Source organism: Lasioglossum baleicum, chromosome 3 (assembly GCF_051020765.1).
Source record: "Lasioglossum baleicum chromosome 3, iyLasBale1, whole genome shotgun sequence".
Taxonomy (NCBI): Eukaryota; Metazoa; Arthropoda; class Insecta; order Hymenoptera; family Halictidae; genus Lasioglossum; species Lasioglossum baleicum.
The window spans coordinates 4,676,897-4,701,370 of record NC_134931.1 but is presented as its reverse complement, the minus strand read 5'-3'; the positions used below and the strand labels follow the sequence as shown (position 1 = coordinate 4,701,370).

Genomic DNA, 24,474 nt, shown 5'->3' with positions numbered 1-24,474 from the left:
CGAGAAAAGTTGGGCTCAATCGAAGCACTGATTGGCCATACATTAGTGTGATACCATGCTGCCCTCAAAAAAACAGGCTGAATCCCAGCCCGGCTGGCAGGCCCTGGGCTCGAGCCCCCGGCAGGTGAAAATCGCGCCATTTTGTGCACAGGGGCCCGGCTAAATCGGCCTGTCTTGGTCTCAACGCTGCTCAAGCGTTGTGTTTGCCCCAGTTTGCCCGTAACCTGTATGCCTGTAGGTCAGGGGCTCTGCTAGCTGGGTCCGGCGGTAGGCTCGGTCAGACTGTGCTGCTGGGTATATATATATTATATGTATATCCATGAGACCCACTGACTGTGAGGTGCGAAATTCGGCGCAGAAATGCGTGTTACCACAGAATAAAACTTCATATAATTACAGAGAGTATATAATTAGAAGCAATTTTTTTTTGAGAGAGTTTAAGAAATTCTTGAAAGATTTTATTATATATTAAGAATATTACAAGCAGTGTTATTCCTTCTTTAACATAACAAAAGAGGATGAAGAGATTGCATAAAAAGAATTGGCTCCATTATTTCCAAAACGCGGCAATATCTAAAATGTAATATGACAGAGAACGATGCTTAACAAAAATATTACCAAAAAAATCATTTTTTTATAATAAAAAATCATTTTTTGTAATATGTGTGTGTTGTGTAATAATTAAGAGGTTTGAAGTGAATATTACGTAGTAATTTTTAACATTCTGATAATGCATTTATTGACGCTTCCCCTTCTTACGATTTCAAAGAAGTTTGAAATATTGAATTATTCATTATTCGTAAATATATATTGGGTAAAATAATTAATGCCAAGTTTTATGATATTGCGAAATGTACAATCTTGTCAAATCTAGCTGTGCGTCTGAATGTCCTCCGCAAGGGGAAATCTCGCCGCTGCGCAATGGTAGGTAGGAGGAATCTCGGAACTGATCATCACTTGTTAACGATGCACGTGGCGACAGGTCAGTTAAAAAGTAAAGTGACACAAGTATATTCACACAAACATATAAACAGTTGTTTTGTATGTTTACTGCTGTAAGAAATAATGGACAGTACGCACTTTTGACGAGGTGTGTACCTTAGCGTTCATATGTTGCATCCTTCTCTCGTCAAGTGTGGTCCAGTGTGGTCTTTGTTTTTGTCTGCGCATTCCTAAGTTTTGGTCTTTGGCACTCTTTGGTCATTCGTACAGCTAGATTTGACAAGCTGTACAGTACTGTACATTTATAATCACTTATAATTGCACAACATATGCTATTATATGAAGGTGTCATTTTTACGTAAAGGATTTTTCTTACAGAAATCGATACTATATATAATTTGAAATAAAATAATATGTACATATTATTTAATTTATTTTGACAAACGATAAGAAAAATATAGTTTTAAAATTTACATTTAGCGTATAAAAATTTATAAGAATTGTTTATTGGTTGTAGAAAAACATAATAAAACATATAATACATGTCAGGCGATACTTCCCCATAATATTAATATTACAATTGTCTTAATTGTAATTAAAAGTTATCGTAATGCTTTATGTTACTTCATTGTCATTGTTTTTTTTTAACTAAACACTATTATAATGACTATGAGTAAGCTTCAAGACAATGAAAGATGAAAAAAAGTTAGATAACACACTAAAAAATTGCAGGAAATAATACAATGGACATATGTTTCCCTGATATAAGATTAGCTTTGTAATTGTCTTCTGTAAGTATAAAAAGATGATCGTATATTTTAAACAGAACAGTTTTCTAGTGCAGCTCCCGCAAGATGAAGTTTTTTAACTATCGCTTCTTTGTTTTTCTGTTATTTTGTATCGTGGTATGACATTAACAATAAATCAACTATATTTTTTCATCGTTTCATTCTGCTTGTTACTAATACATATATTATTGTTACAATAATATTGTCATTTTACTTTATAGTATTTTTTTATTTTTTTTGTGTATACCAGGGTATCGCCACTCTAATAGGAGAACTGTTAGCACGAATTTAGTACTATAACACGAAATAAAGATGTCACTACTTGCAGGAGTAATTCTCAAACAGTCCGCCAGATGGAATTGATGCCAGTATTTTGGTGCACGTTGTAAACAGTTGTAAACAAAAATATACGGTTTCAATGTATTAGGTTGGAGAATCTTATTATTCCGGTCGAATAAAATTCTGGAGCCTGGAGGTGACAAACTCGTTGAATGCCGTTTCAGCATCTCTCTGGGATTTGAAGCATTTCTCACGCAAGAAGTTGTCGAGATGCTTAAAAAAGTGGTAATCGGTGGGCGAGAGATCTGGTGAGTATGGTGGATGAGATAGTTTCGTAGCCTAATTCGTTCAACTTTTGAAGGGTCGGCCGGGCGTTGTCGTGGAGAAGGATAGGACCATTTCTGCTGACCAGTGCTGGACACAAACCTTGAAGTTTCTTGTGCATTTCGTCGATTTGGTGGTGGTACTTTTCAGCTGTAATGGTTTCACCAGGATTCAGGAAGCTGTGGTGAATCAAACCGGCCACAGACCACCAAACTATCACCATGACCTTCTTTTGGTGGTCAGTCGTCGTCCTTCGTCGTAGTCTAGCCACTCAGCCGATCGTTGATTGCGCAAAGGAAGGACAGATGACCCTCGCTTTCTGCGATATGCGATGTGTGTTGTATGATCTCGATGTATGTTCTGCGATATGCGATGTATGTTATACAATGTTGATGTGTGTTACGAGATATAAGATGTGTGTTACGAGATGTACGATGTGTGTTACGAGATGTACGATGTGTGTTACGAGATATACGATGTGTGTGATGTGTGTTATACGATCTCGATGTGTGTTACGATATATACGATGTGTGTTACGCATCTACACACATCTTATATCTCGTAACACACATCACAGACATCGTATATGTCGTAACACACATCGTACATCTCGTAACACACATCTTATATCTCGTGTTATACGATCTCGATGTATGTTGTGCTAGTTGCGATGTGTGTTGTACGTCTCGATGTGTGTTACGAGATGTACGATGTGTGTTACGAGATATACGATGTGTGTGATGTGTGTTATACGATCTCGATGTGTGTTACGATATATACGATGTGTGTTACGCATCCACACACATCTTATATCTCGTAACACACATCGTATATATCGTAACACACATCACACACATCGTACATCTCGTAACACACATCTTATATCTCGTGTTATACGATCTCGATGTATGTTCTGCGAGTTGCGATGTGTGTTACGAGATGTACGATGTGTGTTACGAGATATAAGATGTGTGTTACGAGATGCACGATGTGTGTTACGAGATATACGATGTGGGTGATGTGTGTTACACGATCTCGATGTGTGTTACGATATATACGATGTGTGTTACGCATCCACACACATCTTATATCTCGTAACACACATCGTATATATCGTAACACACATCGTACATCTCGTAACACACATCTTATATCTCGTGTTATACGATCTCGATGTATGTTCTGCGAGTTGCGATGTGTGTTGTACGATCTCGATGTGTGTTACGAGATATACGATATGTGTGGATGTGTGTTATACATTATTTTGCTTTTTATTGAGCCAGTTCATTGTTAATTGCTGTGATATGCATTTGATGTATTCTCATCGTGAAAAAGTTTGTAAATAATGTTTAATTTGCAATATTTGTAATGAAACAGTGTTATCGCGCTTGATAATATGGTTTGAATTTATTAATAAGTAGAAAATTGTACATATACTTTTTGTAAGTGTTACAATATTGAATATACTGAATTTAAAATGTATTAAAATGTTTTAATTTGTTTTATTTTCAAATAAAAATTATAAATTAGCAAGGAATGGGTAGTATGGATTTAAAATTCCCGCGTTTACCCGTTAGTTATATAACACGAAATTCAGATGGCGTTCGATTTCCGTGCTAACAGAAAAATACATTGAGTGGCGATACCCTGATACCAATGTATACACAATGTATACCATTACTAAGTTGGTACGGTGTAAGTTTGTTGGGTCGTGGCATGGTCAATCGTGGTTGGTCGTGGTCGGAGGGAATGGAAGATTAATTACATTTTTAATTTCAATATGTTTGTGCCAATAATTTTGACATTTACTCTATGCATGTATTACATATACATATATTATCTCTAATATGGATGTGGGCATTGCTTTATCAATAATACCATAATTGCGATTATGTATTGGTACACTACTGACATTCACATTGATATTTTCAAGTATATGTATACAAGTATGTTTATGTATCTTCCATCAACAAATATATACTTGCACAGTATCACTCTGAACAAAATGTTTTCAACATTTTTAAAATTAATAGACACGAATAATGTTTGTGTAAATTGATAGGCATCTACACTGGCCATGAATTTAGAAGGGGCTACTGCTGCCGCTGCCCGACGTCATGGTGATGGAGTGGCATGTAGAGGTCGAGGAAGGCAAAATGGTGGAGACAATGGTGGAGGCGGTAATACAAATAGCACAGCCGGTACGTTATAAATTTTCATACTGTTATCACCCACTAGGTATAAGAGTATAAGACCTTATACCTCGTCAATGCTGTTATACAGTGTGTATAATTTTCTGCTGGAAGAACACTTTTAAATACATTTTATGCAGGGGTCGCAAACTGACGACCTTGATGTGATTTCTTTTCTAAAAATCAATTCTTTATAAAAAAAAGAAGTCTTTGTTAGAGCCTTTATGTTTTGATTCACCGAATAATATTAATTGGCTAATGATTAATCTAATTGATTGGCCCTTTGCTGCGTTTGAGTTTGAGGCCTTTGCTTATTAATAAATATGTACTAGATATATACATACTTTACATACCTTAAAAATATAATTTTATTTACACAGTGGAATGATATTTTCTCGACAATGCCCATTTTTTGAACTTTGAAGACTCCATTTAATTAAATAGAAAAATGTAGATTTTTTTTAATATGCTTGCATTTCAATAATTATATTTATTCATGCAGGAGGGACAAGTTAAGAAACCAGACAAGGATGGTTCAACAACACATGATCACGCAAGAAATAAAAAGTTAAATAAATGAAATTTATATATATATATATATATATACCCCGACGGCACACCGGCTCGGTTTCAGCCTGGCCCCTGTGCACAAAAGGGCGCGTTTTCCGCCTGCCGAGGGCTCGAGCCCAGGGCCTGCCGGCCGGGCTAGGATTCAGCCGATTAGCAAGATTGCAAGGGTGCGGGATTCGCGTTCTCATTGCGTGATAATACAAACACGGGTTTTTTCAGTAGTCAAAAACGCCAAATAAAGGTCAATCTAGGCAGCAATCGCCCTCAAAGGTCTTATTTATTAACTTATTATACTTTTGTCGGTAACAAGGGAGACTGCTACGCATTTGCAAAGTACTGCCACATTGATGCGACCCGCCCTGTGTCGCGCATGCGCGAGAAAAGTTGGGCCCAATCGAAGCACTGATTGGCCACATTAGTGTGATACCGTGCTGCCCTCTCAAAAACAGGCTGAATCCCAGCCCGGCCGTCAGGCTCTGGGCTCGAGCCCCCGGCAGGTGAAAATCGCGCCCTTTTGTGCACAGGGGCCAGGCTAAATCGTCCTGATTTGGTCTCAACGCTGAGCCAAGCATTGCGTTAGCCCGTAACGTGTCGGGCTGGGGCTCGGCTAGCTGGGTCCGACGGTGGGCTCGGGCAGACTGTGCTGTCGGGGTATATATATATATATATACACACTTGCAGTGCTATAGAGTATAATTAGTGTAACTCTGTTTATGTAGAAATATAATACAACAGATGCATATATACATGAGCATCAGGTGAACTTTGTAATTTTTTATATTTCACCTTTATAAATATTACACAAATATTGTAATTGATCTACAATTGTTTTACTAATTTCGCAGTCAAAGAATTACTAACGACGCATATTTTGACTAATTATATCATTAATCCCTATAGTTTTCAAACTTTTATAATACAAAACTAAAACAGATTTTTCACTTTTAGAAAATCAATTAAAATGAAAGCATTCAAACACAAAAGTTAATATTAGTAAAGGATATAACCTTTTGGGAAAAGTAAAGGATAAATGAGATATTTTGATACACATAGGTAGTTTTGTTTAAAACATCTATAAAATACAATACATGTATAAAGATTCCAATATCAACAATCTTAAGACCTAAATGATATTTTCTAATAACATATTTTTTTTTAATGTTTGGAATGATATTAACAATGGAATTATGAATCTTTATATAGTTACTAAACAATTTTATACAAATATTTTTCCATATGAAATTGTATCAAATACTGGACCTTTGCCAATGATAATGTATAAGCTTATTATTATGTAATTATTCATTTCAGTTTAATTAGTATATAAAATGAATTACAAAGATTAAAATTTATAAAAGTGTTTGTGGTTTTCTGTTTTGTGAAAAGTCTTTTCTAAATGGAAGTATTTAATTTGATAATTACATAATTTACATTATGATATTCTGTTAAAAGTAAACATATAATTAAAAATAAACAAGACAACTTTTTAAAAATTTCAATGTTCAATGACTTGGATGTTACAAACTTAAGTCTTAATGAAAATATGTGATGTTTACATATTTATTGTAATGATTTAAATAGGTACAGTATTGTGTATATTGTACATAATTCAGTATTTATGTATGTTGTATTTACTTTTAGTAAATAACAGTATTTACTTTACAGTATTTACTTTTTATGTTGAAATATATTGTACATAGCATAAAATATCTAATAATATTATGAAAATAAATTCCCTAGTACTGTCACAATCGAAGAAATTTTTAACTTGAGGCCTTGGTTTTGTAATTACATTTTTAATGAATTCAATTTTCTTTATACTAAAATACTCACTTAGTATCCTTGTTTGTGTTATTTTATTTTCTGAATATAAAAAACGAAGTATTTACACATGATTCATACAAGAGAGTTGAAGAAGAATTAATTTAATGGTTTGCATTTTTAAATCAGATCTTGTTTAGAATTAATCTTATCTCTTTATTATCATCAATAAAACTCGATAACAATATTAAATTCTAGATATTATCAAATTAATACTTAATAGAGTTTAATTGTTATCACAGCATCTCTTTCATTATTTTGGAGTTGATTACAAAAATGGCCTTACACATAAAATAACTGAAGCAATATAAAAATTGTTTCAAGTTTGCGGAAACGTTTTTAGATTTATGGAGGGTAAAATTGAAATGTTATTTCTTAATATATTGTTGAGTTATCATTTAAAAAGTTATATATGTACCATGTGCTACAGGTGCAACAAAAAAGAAATGACTAAGATGATGCATGATTTCTATTTCTCCATTTAATTTTAAATCTAATTCTTACTTACCATTACAGTTATATATGTTATAATTTCGGAACATTACATAGTACTGTATTTCAGCATGATGTAAAGCGAATGCGATGTATGAATAATACATATAATATTTTTACATTTAATTAAGTAATATCATTATTTTTTTCAGTACATCCATAAAAGTTTAAAACTTTAAAATGTACAAAAATTAACCTAATAAACATTTTTCTTACATATAATAAATATTGTACATTTTGCTTATTTTTTTAACAAGTGAGTAAGATCTTTATTTTGCTTCTGAAGCATTATATCCGTTTTCTCAGCTTTGTCGGTAATGTTATCGATTAAATCATTTTGTAAATCTATTTCTTCTGATAGTCCTACTGCTAAACCTTTTAATCTAGATAATGAACCGCTCATTTCATCTAAATTCTTTTCTATAATCTTGCTAACATTATTTGTCATAGAGTTACTATCATCATCATCGTACAAACCACGTAATTTTAATGCTGGACTTGTACTAGCTATATTAGTCTGAACTTGCTCCAAAGAATTTGATAGGGCTGGAGATGTCATTGACTCAGAACTAGAAGACTCTGATAATTTAGTCGATGGTATAGGTGCATCCAATGATTTACCGCTGAGATAATTCTTTAGACTTCCAAATACACTTTTGATTCCTTGAATATGTTTCTGACTAAATCTTAAAGTACTATTGATATCATCTAATCTTTTCTCTGTTCTTTCTAATTGTTCTCTTTGTCTAATGAGTTCCTAAAATAAAGATAATAATATTTATGTATACCACAGAATACACATAAGCATAAATACATTGTATTACTGTAATATAAAATAATCTTTTTTACTATTACAATATTCAGTATTTTATTTGAAATAAAATTAATTGCTCAATATGTACATTAATATCTTATGCAACATGTACTATACAAGTAATAGTATACATACGTAGAACAATGTAGTATCATAATAGACTGAAAATTAATTAATTATAACTGTCTAAATAACTTATACATACACTACTGTGCAAAAGAAAGAAGCACCCAGTATAATTATAAGATATAATGACAAACAATATCTTTATGTAGAAATTGTATTGTACAATGATTTATTTATTGTATTTAAAGTATTAGATAATCCACAATCACACATATATTCTCAGAACTATCCAATTAAACAGCGGAATCCTTTTTCAAAACTTACCGTGTTCTTATTTGATTTTTTACGCTTTTCTATTAAATATGGTCGGGTGCTTCTGTCTTTTGCACAGCAGTGTATATCCATTGTCAATTAGAAATCATAATTTTTAGAATAAAAATTTTCTAAATAAGACGTGGATTAATACAGCTATTAAAGCAGCATTGCAAATTTTGATATGATTTTGATGTAAACACGGACTTATCGGTCGTGTTTTCCAAGAAATATTATCCATGAACGCTTTGTATATATAGCCGTGTGTCAGTAAACGATAAGGTTTTTACATACGTGTTTAGTTATTATTTGAAAATTACCTCTGCAGTGGCAGCTCCAATTTGCTCAGAATCTCGTAATAATGAAATGGATCTCTCGGATGATTGAATTGTACGCTCTTCGATCTCCTTTTTTTGTTGTAATAATTGTCGATGGTTGTTTTCAAGCTCGTTGTCATAATTGGTATACTGATTGTAACTGGTATGTCCGATAGATCTCGATGGTGCCCTTTTCAAAAAGGTTTCATCGGTGATATCATCTTCAAGCGCGAATAATGGGTTCTTTGGATCACTCAAATAATTCTGACTTGCCATTTCGTTACTAATATCATGCACTCGAAGAATTTTACGCAAAAATTGTTTCAAGATCTGTCCGAGTCGTTCACAATCATACACCTCACTCTCTCAGTCTCAGTCTTCATAAGTATAGAGTATAGACAATCATAGACTAGTAACTCTCTTGTTTTGAACGGGCACATTGCAGCGCCACTCACGAGAGGATAAAAAATCAAATACAAGAGAAGAAATCTAAATTTTATTTGAATCATATCAGGTGATATCAGTAAGTATATGATATTGGTAAGTATATGAATATATAATATATAAAGTGGCATCAACTCAATTTTAAGTAAAAAATTACTTTCATTATGTATCATTATCTATATAATTAAATAGTCTATGAGACTTTTCTTTTCGTCTTCCCAACTGAATTTATATTTCACTGATCATAGCACTTATTATAATCAGTGTAATCAGTATACAGCCGATCTCTATGCAAAATAAAAATTTTCTACCCAAATTGCAACAAACTGGAGTGAAATAGAAAGTTGAAAATAATGTAACAGTATTTTTAAATTCTTCTATTACTGTTTTAAATTACACCTAAATATATACTCATTTTTGTCATAAATGCATAAAATCCGCTGTCTATATACAGCACTGATATATATAGCATATATATCAGTGAGTTGAGAGTGTTGAGACGTTGAGACTTGAGACTATATAATTAGTTGAGACGGCAAGACAGAGAACTTCGAAAAAGATGTGGAATTGTCGAATCACTCGGTTTTCCCGCCCTATGCAGATCTTTGTTTGATGGTATATTTTGTATTTATACATGTAAAATATTATTATTTTAGCCTATTGACGACAGTTTACAATTGTAAGAAGTGCAAAACTTTCTGCTCTGGCGTTTTAGTGCAATGAATATGGTATTATAAAATTATTAATTGCAGAAAATGATTAGATCGTTTGTATTTTATGGTTACAAGTCTCAATCCGCACACACTCTTTGGTAACTAAATACTGTACGACGACATCCTTCCCCACTTTTTCATATGTTTTGACAATGTTACATTCCTATGAATGTGTAAACACGGATTTGCGATAATTTGTCTTTATGCTGATTAATAGATAGTTCCCTATATGGAAGTGTTTATCCGAAAAAATTCTATCGTATGTAAATCTCCGTTCAAGTCACTTATTGCTTTGAAGACGGAATAATGTATAATGTATATATATTTAGTGCTTTTGATCGTTGTTATTGAATGCTGTTTTTTTTGCTTTTATTAAATGCAGAGTATTTTTAAAATATTGGTAATAGATATTCCCGTCCATATAGTTTTATAAATTGAAAGTGTAATTTTATGATAAACATGTATATAAACATAAATATAAAAATTTATTGTAATTATAGATAAAGAACAGAGGATAATCGATGTGTTTGATATAACTCAATACATTACATGATATACCTCATGTAATAAATGTAAGCGACATCGAGCTGTCTTGAGAGTTGATAATGACAGATTCATCAACTACAACCAGATTTGTACCATCTATCAGTATAAGAGGTTTTAATCTTAGTACTAGAACTATGGAACATTCTAGAATATTTGCAAATAATATATCTTCTACCATAGAAGATATTAGACCGTTGATAGAAAATGTACGTGTTGTAAGTGTTTTTCGATATATACTTTTGTCGTATGCATTGTTGTATTAATAATGTGCTTAATAGTAATCTGTTATTTTGTTTATAGCCACCTAGGATTACGTTAACTTCATTGTTAAACATTCAGAATATTCAGAGAATTCAAAGTTCATCGAATATACTACTCCCTTCAACGGATAATTACATAATTGATGTTGAGGGTGAACCAACAATCGATGCACAACCACATGATGGCTCTGATCATAACAATCATCATCACCAACAAACAACTGCTACAGATAATTTTCTAAATAATATTCGTGAAGCTGCAAATGAAGTTGTAGGTGAAAATCACAACAACAATACTAATATTGCCATTAATCACAATATTAATAACAATAACAACAACAATAATAACTTAGAGGAAAACTCTACGGAAACGCTACCAATGAGACCAGAAACACGTGCATTATTGAAAGGAATGCAAAAATATATTTTTTTCATTTCTCTTCTACTTGCCAAAGGTCTTTATGATCATAGAGTTAGTGTATTGAATTTTTTAGTATTATTTGTCACATTCACTCATGCCAATAATGTTGTGAAACGTGAGATTGCGAAACAACATAATAAAAGCTGGATTTCTCTTTTAGTTATCACATGTTATATTATTGCATGTATAGTTTTTATTCCTTTTGAGTGTGATACACATATATTTTTTCCTTACACCCAGCCTCTTACAATCTGGGAACTACTATGGTCGATTTTGATAACAGATTTTATTCTGAAACTTATTACTATTATTTCTAAAGTGTTTTTAACATGTCTACCTTCCAAACTTCTACCGCTTCGAAAAAGAGTAAGTTTCAATATATATAATTATCTCATAATATTAATAAATTGAAAACTAAAAAACAATGTTGTCTCAGGGAAAATATTATCTGATGTTTGAAGCAACATCTCAACTTTATCGATGTGTTGTACCTATGCGACCATGGTTATACTATTTTTTTGAAGCATACGAAGGCCCAGAAAAAATTTTGGGAATTATTATCTCTATATTATACATAATCAGCAAACGAACTGATTTAGTGTCTCGTTTAAAATTATTTCAAACTGCTGCTTGCAAATTATTTCAAAATGTGGTATGTACTGCTATCTGTCTGTAAGAAGTATGTATATAGATTTGTAAAAAGTTAAAAATTTGAAATTTTGTAGAATTTGGGATTGTCACCATCCAAAGAAGAGTTAACAGCATCTGGAGGTATTTGTGCAATTTGTCATGAAGAATATTCAATGCCAGTGAAACTACTCTGTAACCATATCTTTTGTGAATCGTGTGTTTTAACTTGGTTAGATAGAGAACGTTCATGTCCATTATGTCGTGCAGTAATAACTGATGACCCTATTTATCGAGATGGCCATACAACTCAGTATATTCAGATATATTGACCACAATGTAATGTACATTTAATTGCTAAACCTTTCTTTACTTCTTACATTAGCTAAAAAAGCTTCCATTCATTGGTTGCAACAAACAGTTATAATTTAAATCATTTACACTGTAAAATTTTCTTCAATAGTTTATAACACTTTAGATATTGTTTATTTATTTTTACACTTTTAATGTATGCAATGAGATGACTTTACATTTATAGGGTACTTACTAAGAAAATCAAAACTTAAGTTTTTTCATACAAGTTAAAAAAAAATTGAGAAACTGTATAAATGTTATAACTCTGTAAAATATTTTGTACATAAGACTTAAGTAATAAACATGCGCGCAATAAGATTTGTATCTGAGAGATAACTTATCAAACGTTAACTTTTTATTTATGAAAATAATGTGACCAATTTATGAAAATAATAAACAATCGCAAAATTTTTTCAATGCATTAGTCTATTACTTTCCATGTCAGTATATTTAAAAAAATTGTCAATTTCGTGTATGATAACAAATATTATTGTGAGATGAAATATGAAAGTAAAGTATTATATCTGTGTAAAACTGATTTAGAATCTAAATTGATCTCATTACCGATAATATCATAACATTTGGTTACCAACTATGGACTGCTATGTAATGTAAATGTAATCTAACTAACATTACATTGTCGATAAGATTTATTAATGTACAACGTAAGTATTTTCTTTAAGATATTATAAAACATATTGTTGTACTGGACTTCAACACTGACGATAAAGTAATTACTATGTACGGGTATTACTTTAGTATACATAGAAAAATAGTTCAGAAAACATTGGTTTTTAATCGTGCCTGAAAATATTCTCCATCTCCTTTAGTTGCTTGTTTGTTAATCTCTTTGTGACGTTCTCTACTCACAATTTCTTCTAAAATTTCTCCATCTCCTTTAATTAACCTATAACAATATTAAATGTCTTGTATGATGTTTATAACATATTAATGAAAATTATAGTTGTGTTTTGTGTTTGAATTACCTATATCTTCCAGTTTCCTCATCATATACTCTACGTATCATGTTTTGTTTCTTTTCCCATTCTTCTTTTGTCATTGGTGCCATTGTCTTTGACTTTTCCACTTCTTGTGAAGTGTCTTTAGTAACATTATCCTTACATTTGTCAGTATTGCGAGCCTTCTTTTTAGAAGATGACTTCTTTAGCTTTTTCTTCAACTTCTTCCTCATCCTTTTCTTCTTCTTACGTTTCTTCATAACTTTCTTTAATTTTTTAGCTTTTCTCTTTGCTTTCTTGCGTTTCCTTTCATCTTCAGATGTATTGGAACTGCTACTGCTGTCGCTACTACTGCTGCTGCTACTACTAGAACTACTGCTACTACTCTCGCTACTGGTACTGCTAACGCTTGTAGAACTTGAAGAAGATAAGGACCTTTTTCTTTTAGATTTCTTATGAGTAGAATGATCAGTCTTTTCTTCTACATCTTCTTCTTCCCTTTTTTTATCTTTTCCTTTTGAATAGGACTCGTCCGCATTACCTTTTCTTGATTCTACTTTATCGGTGTTCGAACGTTTTAAATTTCGTTCTTTCGAATTACTTTCTCTTGAATATTCGCTGGAATCTTTTATGTCTCTCTGATAATCATAGTTCTGACTGCTTCTACTTCTAGATCTATTATATGGTGGTCTTCTAATATTATGATTTGAAAATCGATTATTCCTCCTTTCGTTATTATACTTATGATATTGTGAATTATTATGCATTCTACTCCTATCATAAAACCCGGAGTGTTTGTAAGGTCGATAATTGAACATACGTTTCCGATTATCTAAATACCCACTGCGTCCTTTATAATACCCTCTACTTTCCCTTGTATTTGTTCGGTATAATCGCATTCCATTTTCATATCTTTTATCCCACTTGTTGCTCCTTTTGTCTTTATCGTTAGAGTGTTTAGCTTCACGACTAGAACCGCTAGAAGAGCTCGAGCTGCTTGAGCTGCTTCTATGTTTTGATTTCTTTCTTTTATCTTTACTGCATGCGTTACGCCTGGTTTTCTTAACATCAGAATTGTCACTGTGCGAAGATACTGATTGCCTTCTATCCCTTTCTTCCTTACTCTTAACACATTGATCTGATCGTGAATCACTTTTTTCTCTGTTACTCATTATAATTTTTTTTTATCTTTCTAGACTACATAAATCCAACTGCGATTCAGTTATTATGTCGTTTATCTTGTATTTACCGCTAAATTGCATCGATAGTTAACCTTCAATAAAGCGGAAGGTCTCGCCGTTGTAAATGTTCTCGCTCGGAATCAGGAATGGGAGATTATAGTCGTTCATAGATGGATATATAAACGATCAAATATCGCTAAATATTTCACAAATATTTGCGCACTATCGATGATCGGATACATACTACTGGAACATAACTATAACTAACCTTGATTTAACAAATTACAACATATATAAGTAACTTCTTCATCGATTTCCATTTCAAAAACTTGTCGAAAATTAAGGCAACCTCTCATGACGAGATTATATGTAAGGAAACATTAGGGCAGATTAGGGATGGTCGTAGGGTCTTTTATGATTATTTTTCAACTGTTGGCAATAGTTTACTAGAAACTGCGCCTTGTATTTTGAAACGGTACACTTTATTTTCGCGAAATATTTTAATAATTCTCTCAATTTTACTCCGTCCAGTATTCCATTAATACTAGTCTTTATATAGTTAACTGAAAAAAACTTCTCTTCAATTTCATTATTGCTTTATTTTCAGTTTTATAAGAACTGTCTTATTATTGTGTCGTTAATAAAAATTCAACTGTTTTGTAATGTGTCCAACCATAAACTTTTGTATTAAAATTTCTTATAAAAACATGTTTAAATCTTCAACAAATTTTTTAATCTATTAGTATCGCTTTTACGCGAAAAGAAAAGAAAATAATGAAGCGGATTGGCGACAAATGTTCTTGCAAAGACAAAGTATATAATTTATTAACTGTTTAAATTGATCGAACGTATAACTATTTTATTCTCAGAATATTATCAATTTATAAAGAGTATGTTATTTGATACTTTGCGCACATCACTATTATTGAATTGAAGTCACTATATATAAGTTCAGGATTCACAATTCAATAGGAATAAAAAAATAATATCATTTACTCGGAAATCGAATGATCCGGCTACTGAAAGATGACTATTCGAAATTAAAAATAACCCGACCGCATGCCAGTGGCGTTTGTTGGCCTCTGTCGCGCTCTATTCAGAATTTTTAAATTGGTATACATTCCACGTTTTATTGGCGTTACTTAAGTCGCATCAGTTTATTGCAGATATTCTTAAACAAATTTTACATATATGTTATATATATATATATATATATATATATTGTTTACATATATTTATATATATAAATCCAATTTTTGTTATATAAATAAAAAATAAACTATTATAGTTTGAAATCTCGTTATTTTGCGAGACAAAAATAATATATATTTTTAAATTGGTGCAAATTAAACTTGCGCGTAAGTTAGGATTGCTATGTTAAATGCGATAATAAAGTATCATTATTATTATAAAATAATGATACTAAATAATGATTATTATTATAAAATAATGATATGATGAATGTCTGAAATTAAAATACAACAGAAGGTCGAATGAAGTTTTTCTTTTCATTTGAATTTTTCTATTTACTTCTATTGAAGTGTATGTTTGTTATTATTCATTTACAACTTTACCGTTACAATAAATCACTAATATATTCTTTTTAAAATATTCTACAGTTACTGTCGCCGGTAACAAAATATACGGAATTGAATCCGGCTCTGTGTGCTGAGCTGCGAAAAATTGCAGATACAATGCTTGTTTCTGGGAAAGGGTTAATGGCTTGTGATGAATCCCCATCGAGTTTGAATGCGCGATTTGATGAGCTTGGTATCGAAAATACGGAGACACAACGACGAGATTATCGGCAGATGTTGTTTACCGCTGATGAGGTCATTGCACAATATAATGTCTTATAGATGTAGAAAGTTAATTAATTCGTAATTATTAAAAAATTCTTAATTATTTCTACTAATTTTTAGAAAATTATTTTGATAAATTGAAATTAATGTTTCTTTCGACTGCGCTAAAGGCTTCCACAGAAATAAGAGTTAAGAGTTGTACTGAATTAGAAAAATAATCGAATTTGCTTTATATTGGGCTAAACTATTTTAATCCTATTCACAAACATGCTCCTATAGGTACACATATGTACTTGGCAACGGGAACATTATTTCTTGGAATTTCATTTGGCGCACACTAATCCGAAAATTAACATATAATATGCATATATGAACATTAGTCGTTCCTTTCATTTTGCGAACAGAAGTGATAAATTGCAATAAAGTTGTTGAACATTGAAAACTTTACCTTTTTATGTACAGTGGGTTACAGAATTACACTTTGTAACACATATTTAGACTTTAAACTTTGAATAATTGAATAATTTTTCGTGTCTTTATTAATCTTTATGTCTTGTTTTCAATATGGAATCGAGATAGTTGGCAAACGGTGATCCTGTTGCGTGAAATGGCTGGGTAAACGACCGTTGTTGAAGTAAATGTTTATACTTCTAAATTTCGAAAGCAACATTACGACCATAAAATGTTCAATAAAAAATTGTGCCGGTACGAAAATCAAATCAGAAAGAGTGCAGACTCTATACAGAATTTATAGTTAGTTTTTCGTAACCTATAATAAATAAATGATAAGATAAAACACTTTCGTCTTTGAGTTTTACATAAAACTTACCTCAGTGTACGAATGTTTTTGTGACCCACTGTATCTAGAGAGATATATGTACCTATACATATGTACGCATTCAAGATTAGTGTATTGTGCAATGCAAAAGAAATCTGATTCGTAGATGTTTGGACTTTTTTATCACAGTCTCAACTAACAAAATACATAAGCGGTGTTATTCTGCATCCCGAGACAGTTTACCAGAAAACAACCGACGGCATTAGTTTCGTCGAACTGTTGCAACAGAAGAACATTCTACCCGGCGTGAAGGTTGATACTGGTTTAGTCGATCTCTTTGGCACTAATGGTGAGAAGACCACCGAAGGGTTAGACAATTTGCAAGAGAGATGTATTCAATTCAAGCGAGACGGTTGTCATTTCACAAAATGGAGATGCACGTATACGATCTCGGATAACACGCCAAGTCAGTTGGCAATGAATACCAATGCACACGTTCTTGCAAGGTCCGATTCACAATAATATATGTATAGAATCTTTTATAATTAATTATTTAAGATATGAATTTATACAACGTGTTTAATGGCGTGTGGGTCACATGTTCTTCTATAAAGTGGAATTAATTTTTTTTCGATCTATATGAATATTAATGTATTATGTAATGATATTTTTGGTCCCCTCAGGATTTCGAATCCATTTACCACTCTCCCCCTCTTCCACTCTCACTATCGCCTAATTTTGTATGAATATTAATAATTAATCCCATATTAAGCCTGCATGATCTCAATAATATTTTCTTGCTCGTATCTTATATCCATATTATATCAATTGTCACGCCCATTTTTTTAAAAAAGTAGATATTTTATCTGCCAAGTGTCGATTACATGTGTACATATGAACTTACTCTGGACATTAATCTTCATAATAAGTATTTCAAAATAATTGAAATCAACGATATAAAACCTGCCGTATACATATATCATTACCAGATTAATTTTATTCTTTTTTGGTCAATTTTTTAAGGGATGTGCAAGTTATTTTCTCGTTATTATTGAATAAAAAATAAACGTTTTTGTTACTATTTTATTTAAGTTACTATAATTAATTACAGAAATAAAATAACTTTTATATTTTTATTTTTGATATCATATTTACTTGTTAGCTAAATATTGACAGAGGGGACCCAGCTCAGTTGACCTTCATCTCCACAGCATGTTTGTCAAGGTCAATATTCAATAATCGAAAAACTTTTCCCTACACATGTACCCATTATCGCTCGGTCTTACAATTAGTGTCGGAGATAATTATAAAAAACTCTTCTCTTTTATAGACAACTGTCACTGAACGGTAATTAAAATGTACATATAGAATCATATACAATATACAAGATCTTAAAGAGAAGGTATAGGGTGTACCAAATTGCTGCACATCCCGGAAATGGGAGGTTCCTGAGATCATTTGAAGCGACATTTTCCTTCGCAATAATGTCCCCCGCGGCTTTGTTTAGGAGTTATTAACGAAAAACTCGGACCAATCAGAGCGCGACATAGCCTGCCACGCCGCGCCGTGACATGCTCTCCGATTTCGATGAGCTTTGGATATGTTGTCAAGGCCATTATTCTGAACAACATTTCTCTTTAGACTTTGTTGCGGTCGACTTTAGTTTACGAGATAATCGTAAAAAAGAGAAGAAGCAGAAACTGATTGAATTAAAAACTCACGTATTCAGCCGTAAATCCATTTGCTGCTTCGAAATGTGTGTCATTGGGTCACTCGGTGATGAACTGCACAGATATCTTCAGGTATACGACAGTACTGATAGCTAAGGGACGTACAGCCAGGTCGACGAGCTGCACAGCCGGTGGTAGATAGTTGGTACAATAAGGCCTAAGGGATACGCGGTTAAGTCAACGATCCAGAATTTCACTTTCACTTTCGAATCGATAAATAATTCGTATGTTTATTTTACACAGATGCCTTGAAATTTTTCCACACACACGATCACTGTTCACATTTGTCAACACATAGTTATGCACTAATAATATAACAGGTGTCGTATGTTGCGTATTGTAGTTGCTGCACAAATCACAGAAATCAGGTAATGCGATCATTAGACTGTGGATTTCATGTATTTGTAGCAACAATAAGTAGGTGCGTTTTAAAAGACAGTAAGGAGATTAAAATAATTTAAAAACGCACCAATGTATTATTTTCAAGTTGTTAAAATGATTACACAGTAAGAATCAAATATCCGTCTGGCTTCTGCCCCTTGTAATAGCAGCAGCCAACTTTCATTTTGCATAAAGATCCGCAGTCTAGTGATTAATTCAAATATCACTATCAAAAACACAGCTAATAGAAACCGTTAGTTTTGAATTGACAAGTCTTTGGAGGTGTTCTCTCTACCGCGGCTCGAACGACACTGATTTTCCGCAAGATTTTTCTGAAGAATTTAGGAAGGGCATTATGGGAGTGTCGAAATTCGAAATGCACGCTGTACATAACACGGTTACGAAAACGACGGTACGGTTAGACGAAAAACAGGATACGAGAAGGACCGCTGTAAGATTTATGGCAAACACGTGTTTAGTTTTTCCTGCAGATTGGTACGCAGAGTCGATGGGTAACCGTTCCAAAACGTCGCCTTCCTTCTTTTAGAAAGTTTCTTGAGGGAGGTATAGGACAATAGGGATGCTATGCAGACCTGACATTTTTACCTCTTGCTGAATAAGGGTCGGATGACGTTTCCGAACGGTCACCCATCAGCCATCGACTCTGCGTAGCAATCAGCAGGAAAAACTAAACATGTGATTGCCATAAATCTTACAGCGGTCCTTCTCGTATCCTGTTTTTCGTCTAACAGTCCCGTCGTTTTCGTAAACGTGCTACAGCGTGCATTTCAAATTTTCCCACGCCAAATGTCCTTCCTAAATTCTTTAGAAAAATCTTACGGAACATCAGCGTCGTTCGAGCCGCGGTAGAGAGAACATTTCCAAAGACTTGTAAATTCGAAGCTAACGGTTCTTCTATTAGCTGTGTTTTTGACGATAGTGATATTTGAACTAATCACTAGACTGCCGATCTTTATGCAAAATGAAAGTTGGCTGCTGCTATTACAAGGGACAGAAGCCAGACAGATATTTGATTCTTACTGTAACCATTTTAACAAGTTGAAAATAATACATTGGTGCGTTTTTAAATTATTTTAATCTCCCTACTGTCTTTAACGCACCTACTTATTTTCGCTACAAATGCATGAAATCCGCAGTCTAGTGATCGCATTACCTGATTTCTGTGATTTGTGCAGCAACTACAATACGCAACATACGACACCTGTTATATTATTAGTGCATAACTATGTGTTGACAAATGTGAACAGTGATCGTGTGTGTGGAAAAATTTCAAGGCATCTGTGTGAAATAAACATACGAATTATTTATCGATTCGAAAGTGAAAGTGAAATTCTGGATCGTTGACTTGACCGCGCATCCCTTAAGCCTTCTACCACCGGCTGTGCAGCTCGTCCACCTGGCTGTACGTCCCTTAGCTATTAGTACTGCCGTATACCTGAAGACATCTGTGCAGTTCATCACCGAGTGACCCAATGACACACATTTCGAAGCAGCAAATGGATTTACGGCTGAATACGTGAGTTTTTAATTCAATCAGTTTCTGCTTCTTCTCTATTTTTACGATTATCTCGTAAACTAAAGCCGACCGCAACAAAGTCTAAAGAGAAATGTTGTTCAGAATAATGGTCTTGTCAACATATCCAAAGTTCATCGAAATCGGAGGGTTCACATCATCGAGAAACTCTTGTTCGTTGCGATGTCACGGCGTAAATACCACTGACACTCGCCTGCTGGCGGGGCAGGCTATGTCGCGCTCTGATTGGCCCGTGGTTTTTCGTTAATAATTCCTAAACAAAGCCGCGGCGGACATTATCGCAAAGGAAAATGTCGCTTCAAGTGGTCTCACGAACCTTCCATTTCCGGGATGTGCAGGAATTTTGGGACACTCTTATAGTTCAAGTTGGTTGGGTGGGGCGCACAATATGTTCCGCACATGGATTTCTGTATGTATTGTTAGGCCGATCTAACGGCCCTGATCTAATCCATAACTAACCCAAATCTAATCCAGACCTAACGTCCACACGCAAAACATAAAAAGATTATGCAGAAAAGTGCGTGCCAGTCTTCCACGATTTGGTATTCGAGAATATCATTACAGTCATTATATTGCGGAATTTTTATTAAAAGGCTTTATACTTTCGATAAACGTATCGATGTATTTTTTGAAATAATGAGCACAATGTATCCAATAAACAATTGATTCAAGATATTAATATTTATTTATTTTTGAGTATCCTGCATATATTTGAATATCCAGCCTTGAATCTACAAAATGAACTGTACTCGTGTAATCTCGATTTATTTAAAGTTATTTTTGCAAACATCTCGGGAACTAAGACCGAGCGACAGGTATATGTATAGGGAAAAGTTGTTCAGAATGTTGACTTTGACAACATATTTCAAGGGCAACGCGATCGGAGCGGGGTCCCCTTTTGTTAATATTTACTTACTATACTTATGGTCAATGTCTGCAACTTTTCATTTATATTTATATCAAGTAACTATATATAATTATTGCGCAGCAACAATATCCACTTTATTTAAAAATAATTTGACATGTTATATCTACGTTCAAGGATTCATTATTCGTCGTAAGTTGTATCATTGTGAAGAGAAATGCAATCACACAGCTGATAAAAGCAACGGTTACAATTCGATTTCCAGTATCTACTGAAACGATTGATTAGACTATTATTATTAATTACACAGCGTTGGTTAAATTTTTTTCGTCATATAGTATTTGATGATTGTTAAATTTGTGTTAACAGCACCTTTGACAAATTTTTCAATGACAAATAACTGCTATATTAATGAATAATAAGAGTTCGATTTGAAATTTCTAAAACTGTTTATACTGTGAACGTTATACGAACGATACTAATTTTAGCAAACTGTAACCGACTGTACGAATATTTTCAGCCCGTTTTCTCCTGTACATTTGATACGATTGATTTTAGTATGTAACTCGTTTCACTAGACTTGTTGAGTAATGTATGTGAATCCCTTTTTTTCTTAAGATATGCCACTATATGTCAGAGTGCACGATTGGTACCTATTATAGAACCGGAAATATTAAATCCTGGTGACTACGGAATAAATAAAGCATTGGAGGTACATGAAGAGGTCATGTCTATCTTATTTCGTACTCTAAATGAGCATCATGTTTACCTGGAAGGTGCAATCCTAAAACCAGCGATGGTTCTGTCGGGAATCAAGAATACAACGAATTGCACATCACAAGTAAAATATCGTAAAAACCCACTTTAACATACATTTGTTTACAAAGTTCTATCACCAATTATACATACTGCGAAATTTAGTTTTCCAAAAATCTTATTTAAGCTTCCATAAATCACGCGATTCATAAATTCAATTACAAATCATAATTAATAGACTGTATTAACTACAAGATTTCATTATAGAAATGGAATTATCAAATAGTTTTTGCAAACTTAGAAAACGTCACGTCGTAGATACGACAAGAAAAAATGGAACACGCTATTACAGCTTTATAATTTATTGCAGCTTAACATCTTGTGTAATATGCTGATAAAATTCTTTCAACGTATTTACTTTACTAAGATTATGTTTTAGGGTTCATACTGATAGAAATTTTTTATTTTGCTATTTAATCGGATTACTATATAGATGATCTGTTTTTATAGAAGCTCGTTGTATTTGTGATTAAGATTTTTAAATAAAAATTTCCTTATATTTAAATATGTGCTAATAGATAATTGCCGAAAGCACAATAGTGGGTCTACAGAGAACAGTGCCACCAGCAGTTCCAGGGGTCGTATTTCTTAGCGGTGGACAATCAGATACAGAATCCGTGACGAATTTGAATGCTATTTGTTCATACGAAGGGAAAATTCCTTGGAGACTAACCTTTTGTTATGGGCGTGCAATACAAGTACGATTAATTATTCTACATTCGTTAAAAATGTAGTAGAACCATCAGTATTTAAAGTTTTAAAGTAATATGCAAATGGATCTACATAGAATTAAGTATATGATGAAATTTTTCTGATAATATTGGAGATTACATAATTCGCACAGAGATTGTGAATGCTGATAGTGTGTAACCCTTAAGCGTAGTACATAGCCATATGCAAGATTAAACTAACAATTCTTAAATGTGTATTGGGATAAGTAAAAATTTGATCAATGATAATCACTTGAGTAAGAATTAATCTATATAAATAAATTATTTGAACGTACAATGAAAAATCCGCTTAAGGGTTGCATTTATGTGAATCCAATAGTTTTGTTACAAAATTACATACATTTCTAAACACATCACCGCATAGAGTTCCGTAATAAATTATTGCGAGTTCATTTGATCGTGTAGTTACTGTAGTAAAATGCTTAAACATTGGGATATTCTGTTTTAGTTTCAATATTTTTATTTTTATGTTTTCATGAAGAACGCAGCCATGAAGGTTTGGCAGGGACAGCCAGGAAACGTGGAAGAAGCCCAAGCAGTCTTACTCGAGAGGACAAGACTCTGTTCTGAAGCAGCTTTGGGCAAATTACAAGCAGACGGAATGTGCACTAAAAAAGGCCAAAACTTGCAATAATGGACAAATATTTTTCACATGACTTTATTTGTTACACAAATTGTAATTGACGCAACGATTTTTCTATTCAGTTCAAGATATCACCTCAAATTGCGTCATGCGAATTTCATTTATACTTTTCTATTAATCTTTTTTGAAAGCCTTGGCTACACAGGATAATACAAAGCAACTTTTGCAAGTGCGTGTTATCAATGAATTTGCCTGATGAAGATAGGACCAGATTGATCAGTCAAAAAGGTACACGTGTTTCATCACATGAACGAGTGTGTCAACCTTTACAGTGAAAAGCTCCGTCAGTCGTTTCACCGAATGTCGTGCAAGGTGTCCTTGACTGACCTCTACCACAGTGGTTCTCATCGAGAGGCATCATCACCGGATGCTTCTTCATCACATGTGAATCGATGATGCGCACACGCTCAGAAATTTACTCCACTAGCGGTCGATATGTCGTCAGTAGATCCCCACCGACTGTGTTCTCTCGTCTTTCTCGATTTTATGGACCTGTCCGCTGTGCTCCTAGTGCAATAACTTCTATCTATCTATCTGTATATGCAATTCATTTCAGCAGTAATATAATGAAACGATGGAGGAACAAAAAATTACAAAATGAATACACACACATCCTCTACATCGCTTCTATAATTTTTGAAATGCTACTCACCTCCATTATTGAAGTCAATTTAACGACATAAAGACCGCTCGTTTCAATTATCCTTACTTTAATGTTCGCCGCTTTGAATAAATGGACTGCGGATTTTTA

The 24,474-nt window shown here is 33.1% G+C and overlaps 4 protein-coding genes and 1 long non-coding RNA gene across 15 annotated transcripts; 3 read left to right on the top strand and 2 right to left on the bottom strand.

The window, feature by feature from the left end:
• The first annotated feature begins 847 nt into the window (after positions 1-847).
• On the top strand, positions 848-5,913 carry LOC143207067 (uncharacterized). 4 transcript variants are annotated; one of them, XR_013008602.1, is made up of 4 exons: positions 1,754-1,847; positions 4,396-4,534; positions 5,028-5,131; positions 5,762-5,913. It is a non-coding gene; the product is annotated as an uncharacterized LOC143207067 (long non-coding RNA). The 4 variants fall into 4 exon arrangements; XR_013008603.1 differs by having other exon boundaries at positions 5,028-5,132; positions 5,767-5,913; XR_013008605.1 differs by lacking the exons at positions 1,754-1,847; positions 5,762-5,913 and adding an exon at positions 848-982 and having other exon boundaries at positions 5,028-5,132.
• A 1,454-nt stretch (positions 5,914-7,367) lies between these two features.
• On the bottom strand, positions 7,368-9,325 carry Snap29 (Synaptosomal-associated protein 29kDa). Its single transcript, XM_076420093.1, has 2 exons — positions 8,921-9,325; positions 7,368-8,165 (listed from the first exon to the last, which is right to left on the bottom strand). The coding sequence occupies exons 1-2, from the start codon at positions 9,191-9,193 to the stop codon at positions 7,650-7,652; spliced, it is 789 nt and encodes a 262-aa protein (XP_076276208.1). The 5' UTR covers positions 9,194-9,325; the 3' UTR covers positions 7,368-7,649.
• Positions 9,326-9,818: 493 nt separating this feature from the next.
• Rnft2 (ring finger protein, transmembrane 2) lies at positions 9,819-13,474 on the top strand. 8 transcript variants are annotated; one of them, XM_076420079.1, is made up of 5 exons: positions 9,819-9,976; positions 10,575-10,835; positions 10,921-11,667; positions 11,738-11,953; positions 12,027-13,474. In XM_076420079.1, the coding sequence occupies exons 2-5, from the start codon at positions 10,680-10,682 to the stop codon at positions 12,258-12,260; spliced, it is 1,353 nt and encodes a 450-aa protein (XP_076276194.1). In that variant the 5' UTR covers positions 9,819-9,976; positions 10,575-10,679; the 3' UTR covers positions 12,261-13,474. The 8 variants fall into 8 exon arrangements, with proteins under 8 accessions (XP_076276194.1, XP_076276198.1, XP_076276195.1 ...); XM_076420083.1 differs by having other exon boundaries at positions 9,843-10,172; positions 10,575-10,826; XM_076420080.1 differs by having other exon boundaries at positions 9,844-10,089.
• LOC143207055 (uncharacterized) lies at positions 11,450-14,413 on the bottom strand. The gene is made up of 2 exons (XM_076420084.1): positions 13,269-14,413; positions 11,450-13,189 (listed from the first exon to the last, which is right to left on the bottom strand). The coding sequence occupies exons 1-2, from the start codon at positions 14,411-14,413 to the stop codon at positions 13,060-13,062; spliced, it is 1,275 nt and encodes a 424-aa protein (XP_076276199.1). The 3' UTR covers positions 11,450-13,059.
• Positions 14,414-16,047: 1,634 nt separating this feature from the next.
• On the top strand, positions 16,048-24,223 carry LOC143207058 (fructose-bisphosphate aldolase). Its single transcript, XM_076420090.1, has 5 exons — positions 16,048-16,254; positions 17,192-17,508; positions 22,152-22,374; positions 22,868-23,047; positions 23,562-24,223. Exons 1-5 carry the CDS (start codon positions 16,117-16,119, stop codon positions 23,712-23,714), a joined length of 1,011 nt encoding a protein of 336 aa, XP_076276205.1. The 5' UTR covers positions 16,048-16,116; the 3' UTR covers positions 23,715-24,223.
• Positions 24,224-24,474: the final 251 nt, after the last annotated feature.

Excerpts from the sequence above, each read along its gene's own strand:
- LOC143207058 (XM_076420090.1), top strand. The coding sequence starts at position 16,117 with ATGCTTGTTTCTGGGAAAGGGTTAATGGCTTGTGATGAATCCCCATCG. Across the intron at positions 16,255-17,191 it reads TGTTGTTTACCGCTGATGAG|TCTCAACTAACAAAATACAT; the intron begins GTCATTGCACAA and ends TTTTTATCACAG. Across the intron at positions 23,048-23,561 it reads GTTATGGGCGTGCAATACAA|AACGCAGCCATGAAGGTTTG; the intron begins GTACGATTAATT and ends GTTTTCATGAAG.
- Snap29 (XM_076420093.1), bottom strand. The coding sequence starts at position 9,193 with ATGGCAAGTCAGAATTATTTGAGTGATCCAAAGAACCCATTATTCGCG. Across the intron at positions 8,166-8,920 it reads TTGGAGCTGCCACTGCAGAG|GAACTCATTAGACAAAGAGA; the intron begins GTAATTTTCAAA and ends TCTTTATTTTAG.
- LOC143207055 (XM_076420084.1), bottom strand. The coding sequence starts at position 14,413 with ATGAGTAACAGAGAAAAAAGTGATTCACGATCAGATCAATGTGTTAAG. Across the intron at positions 13,190-13,268 it reads GAGGAAACTGGAAGATATAG|GTTAATTAAAGGAGATGGAG; the intron begins GTAATTCAAACA and ends ATATTGTTATAG.
- Rnft2 (XM_076420079.1), top strand. The coding sequence starts at position 10,680 with ATGACAGATTCATCAACTACAACCAGATTTGTACCATCTATCAGTATA. Across the intron at positions 10,836-10,920 it reads TGATAGAAAATGTACGTGTT|CCACCTAGGATTACGTTAAC; the intron begins GTAAGTGTTTTT and ends TTTTGTTTATAG. Across the intron at positions 11,954-12,026 it reads GCAAATTATTTCAAAATGTG|AATTTGGGATTGTCACCATC; the intron begins GTATGTACTGCT and ends GAAATTTTGTAG.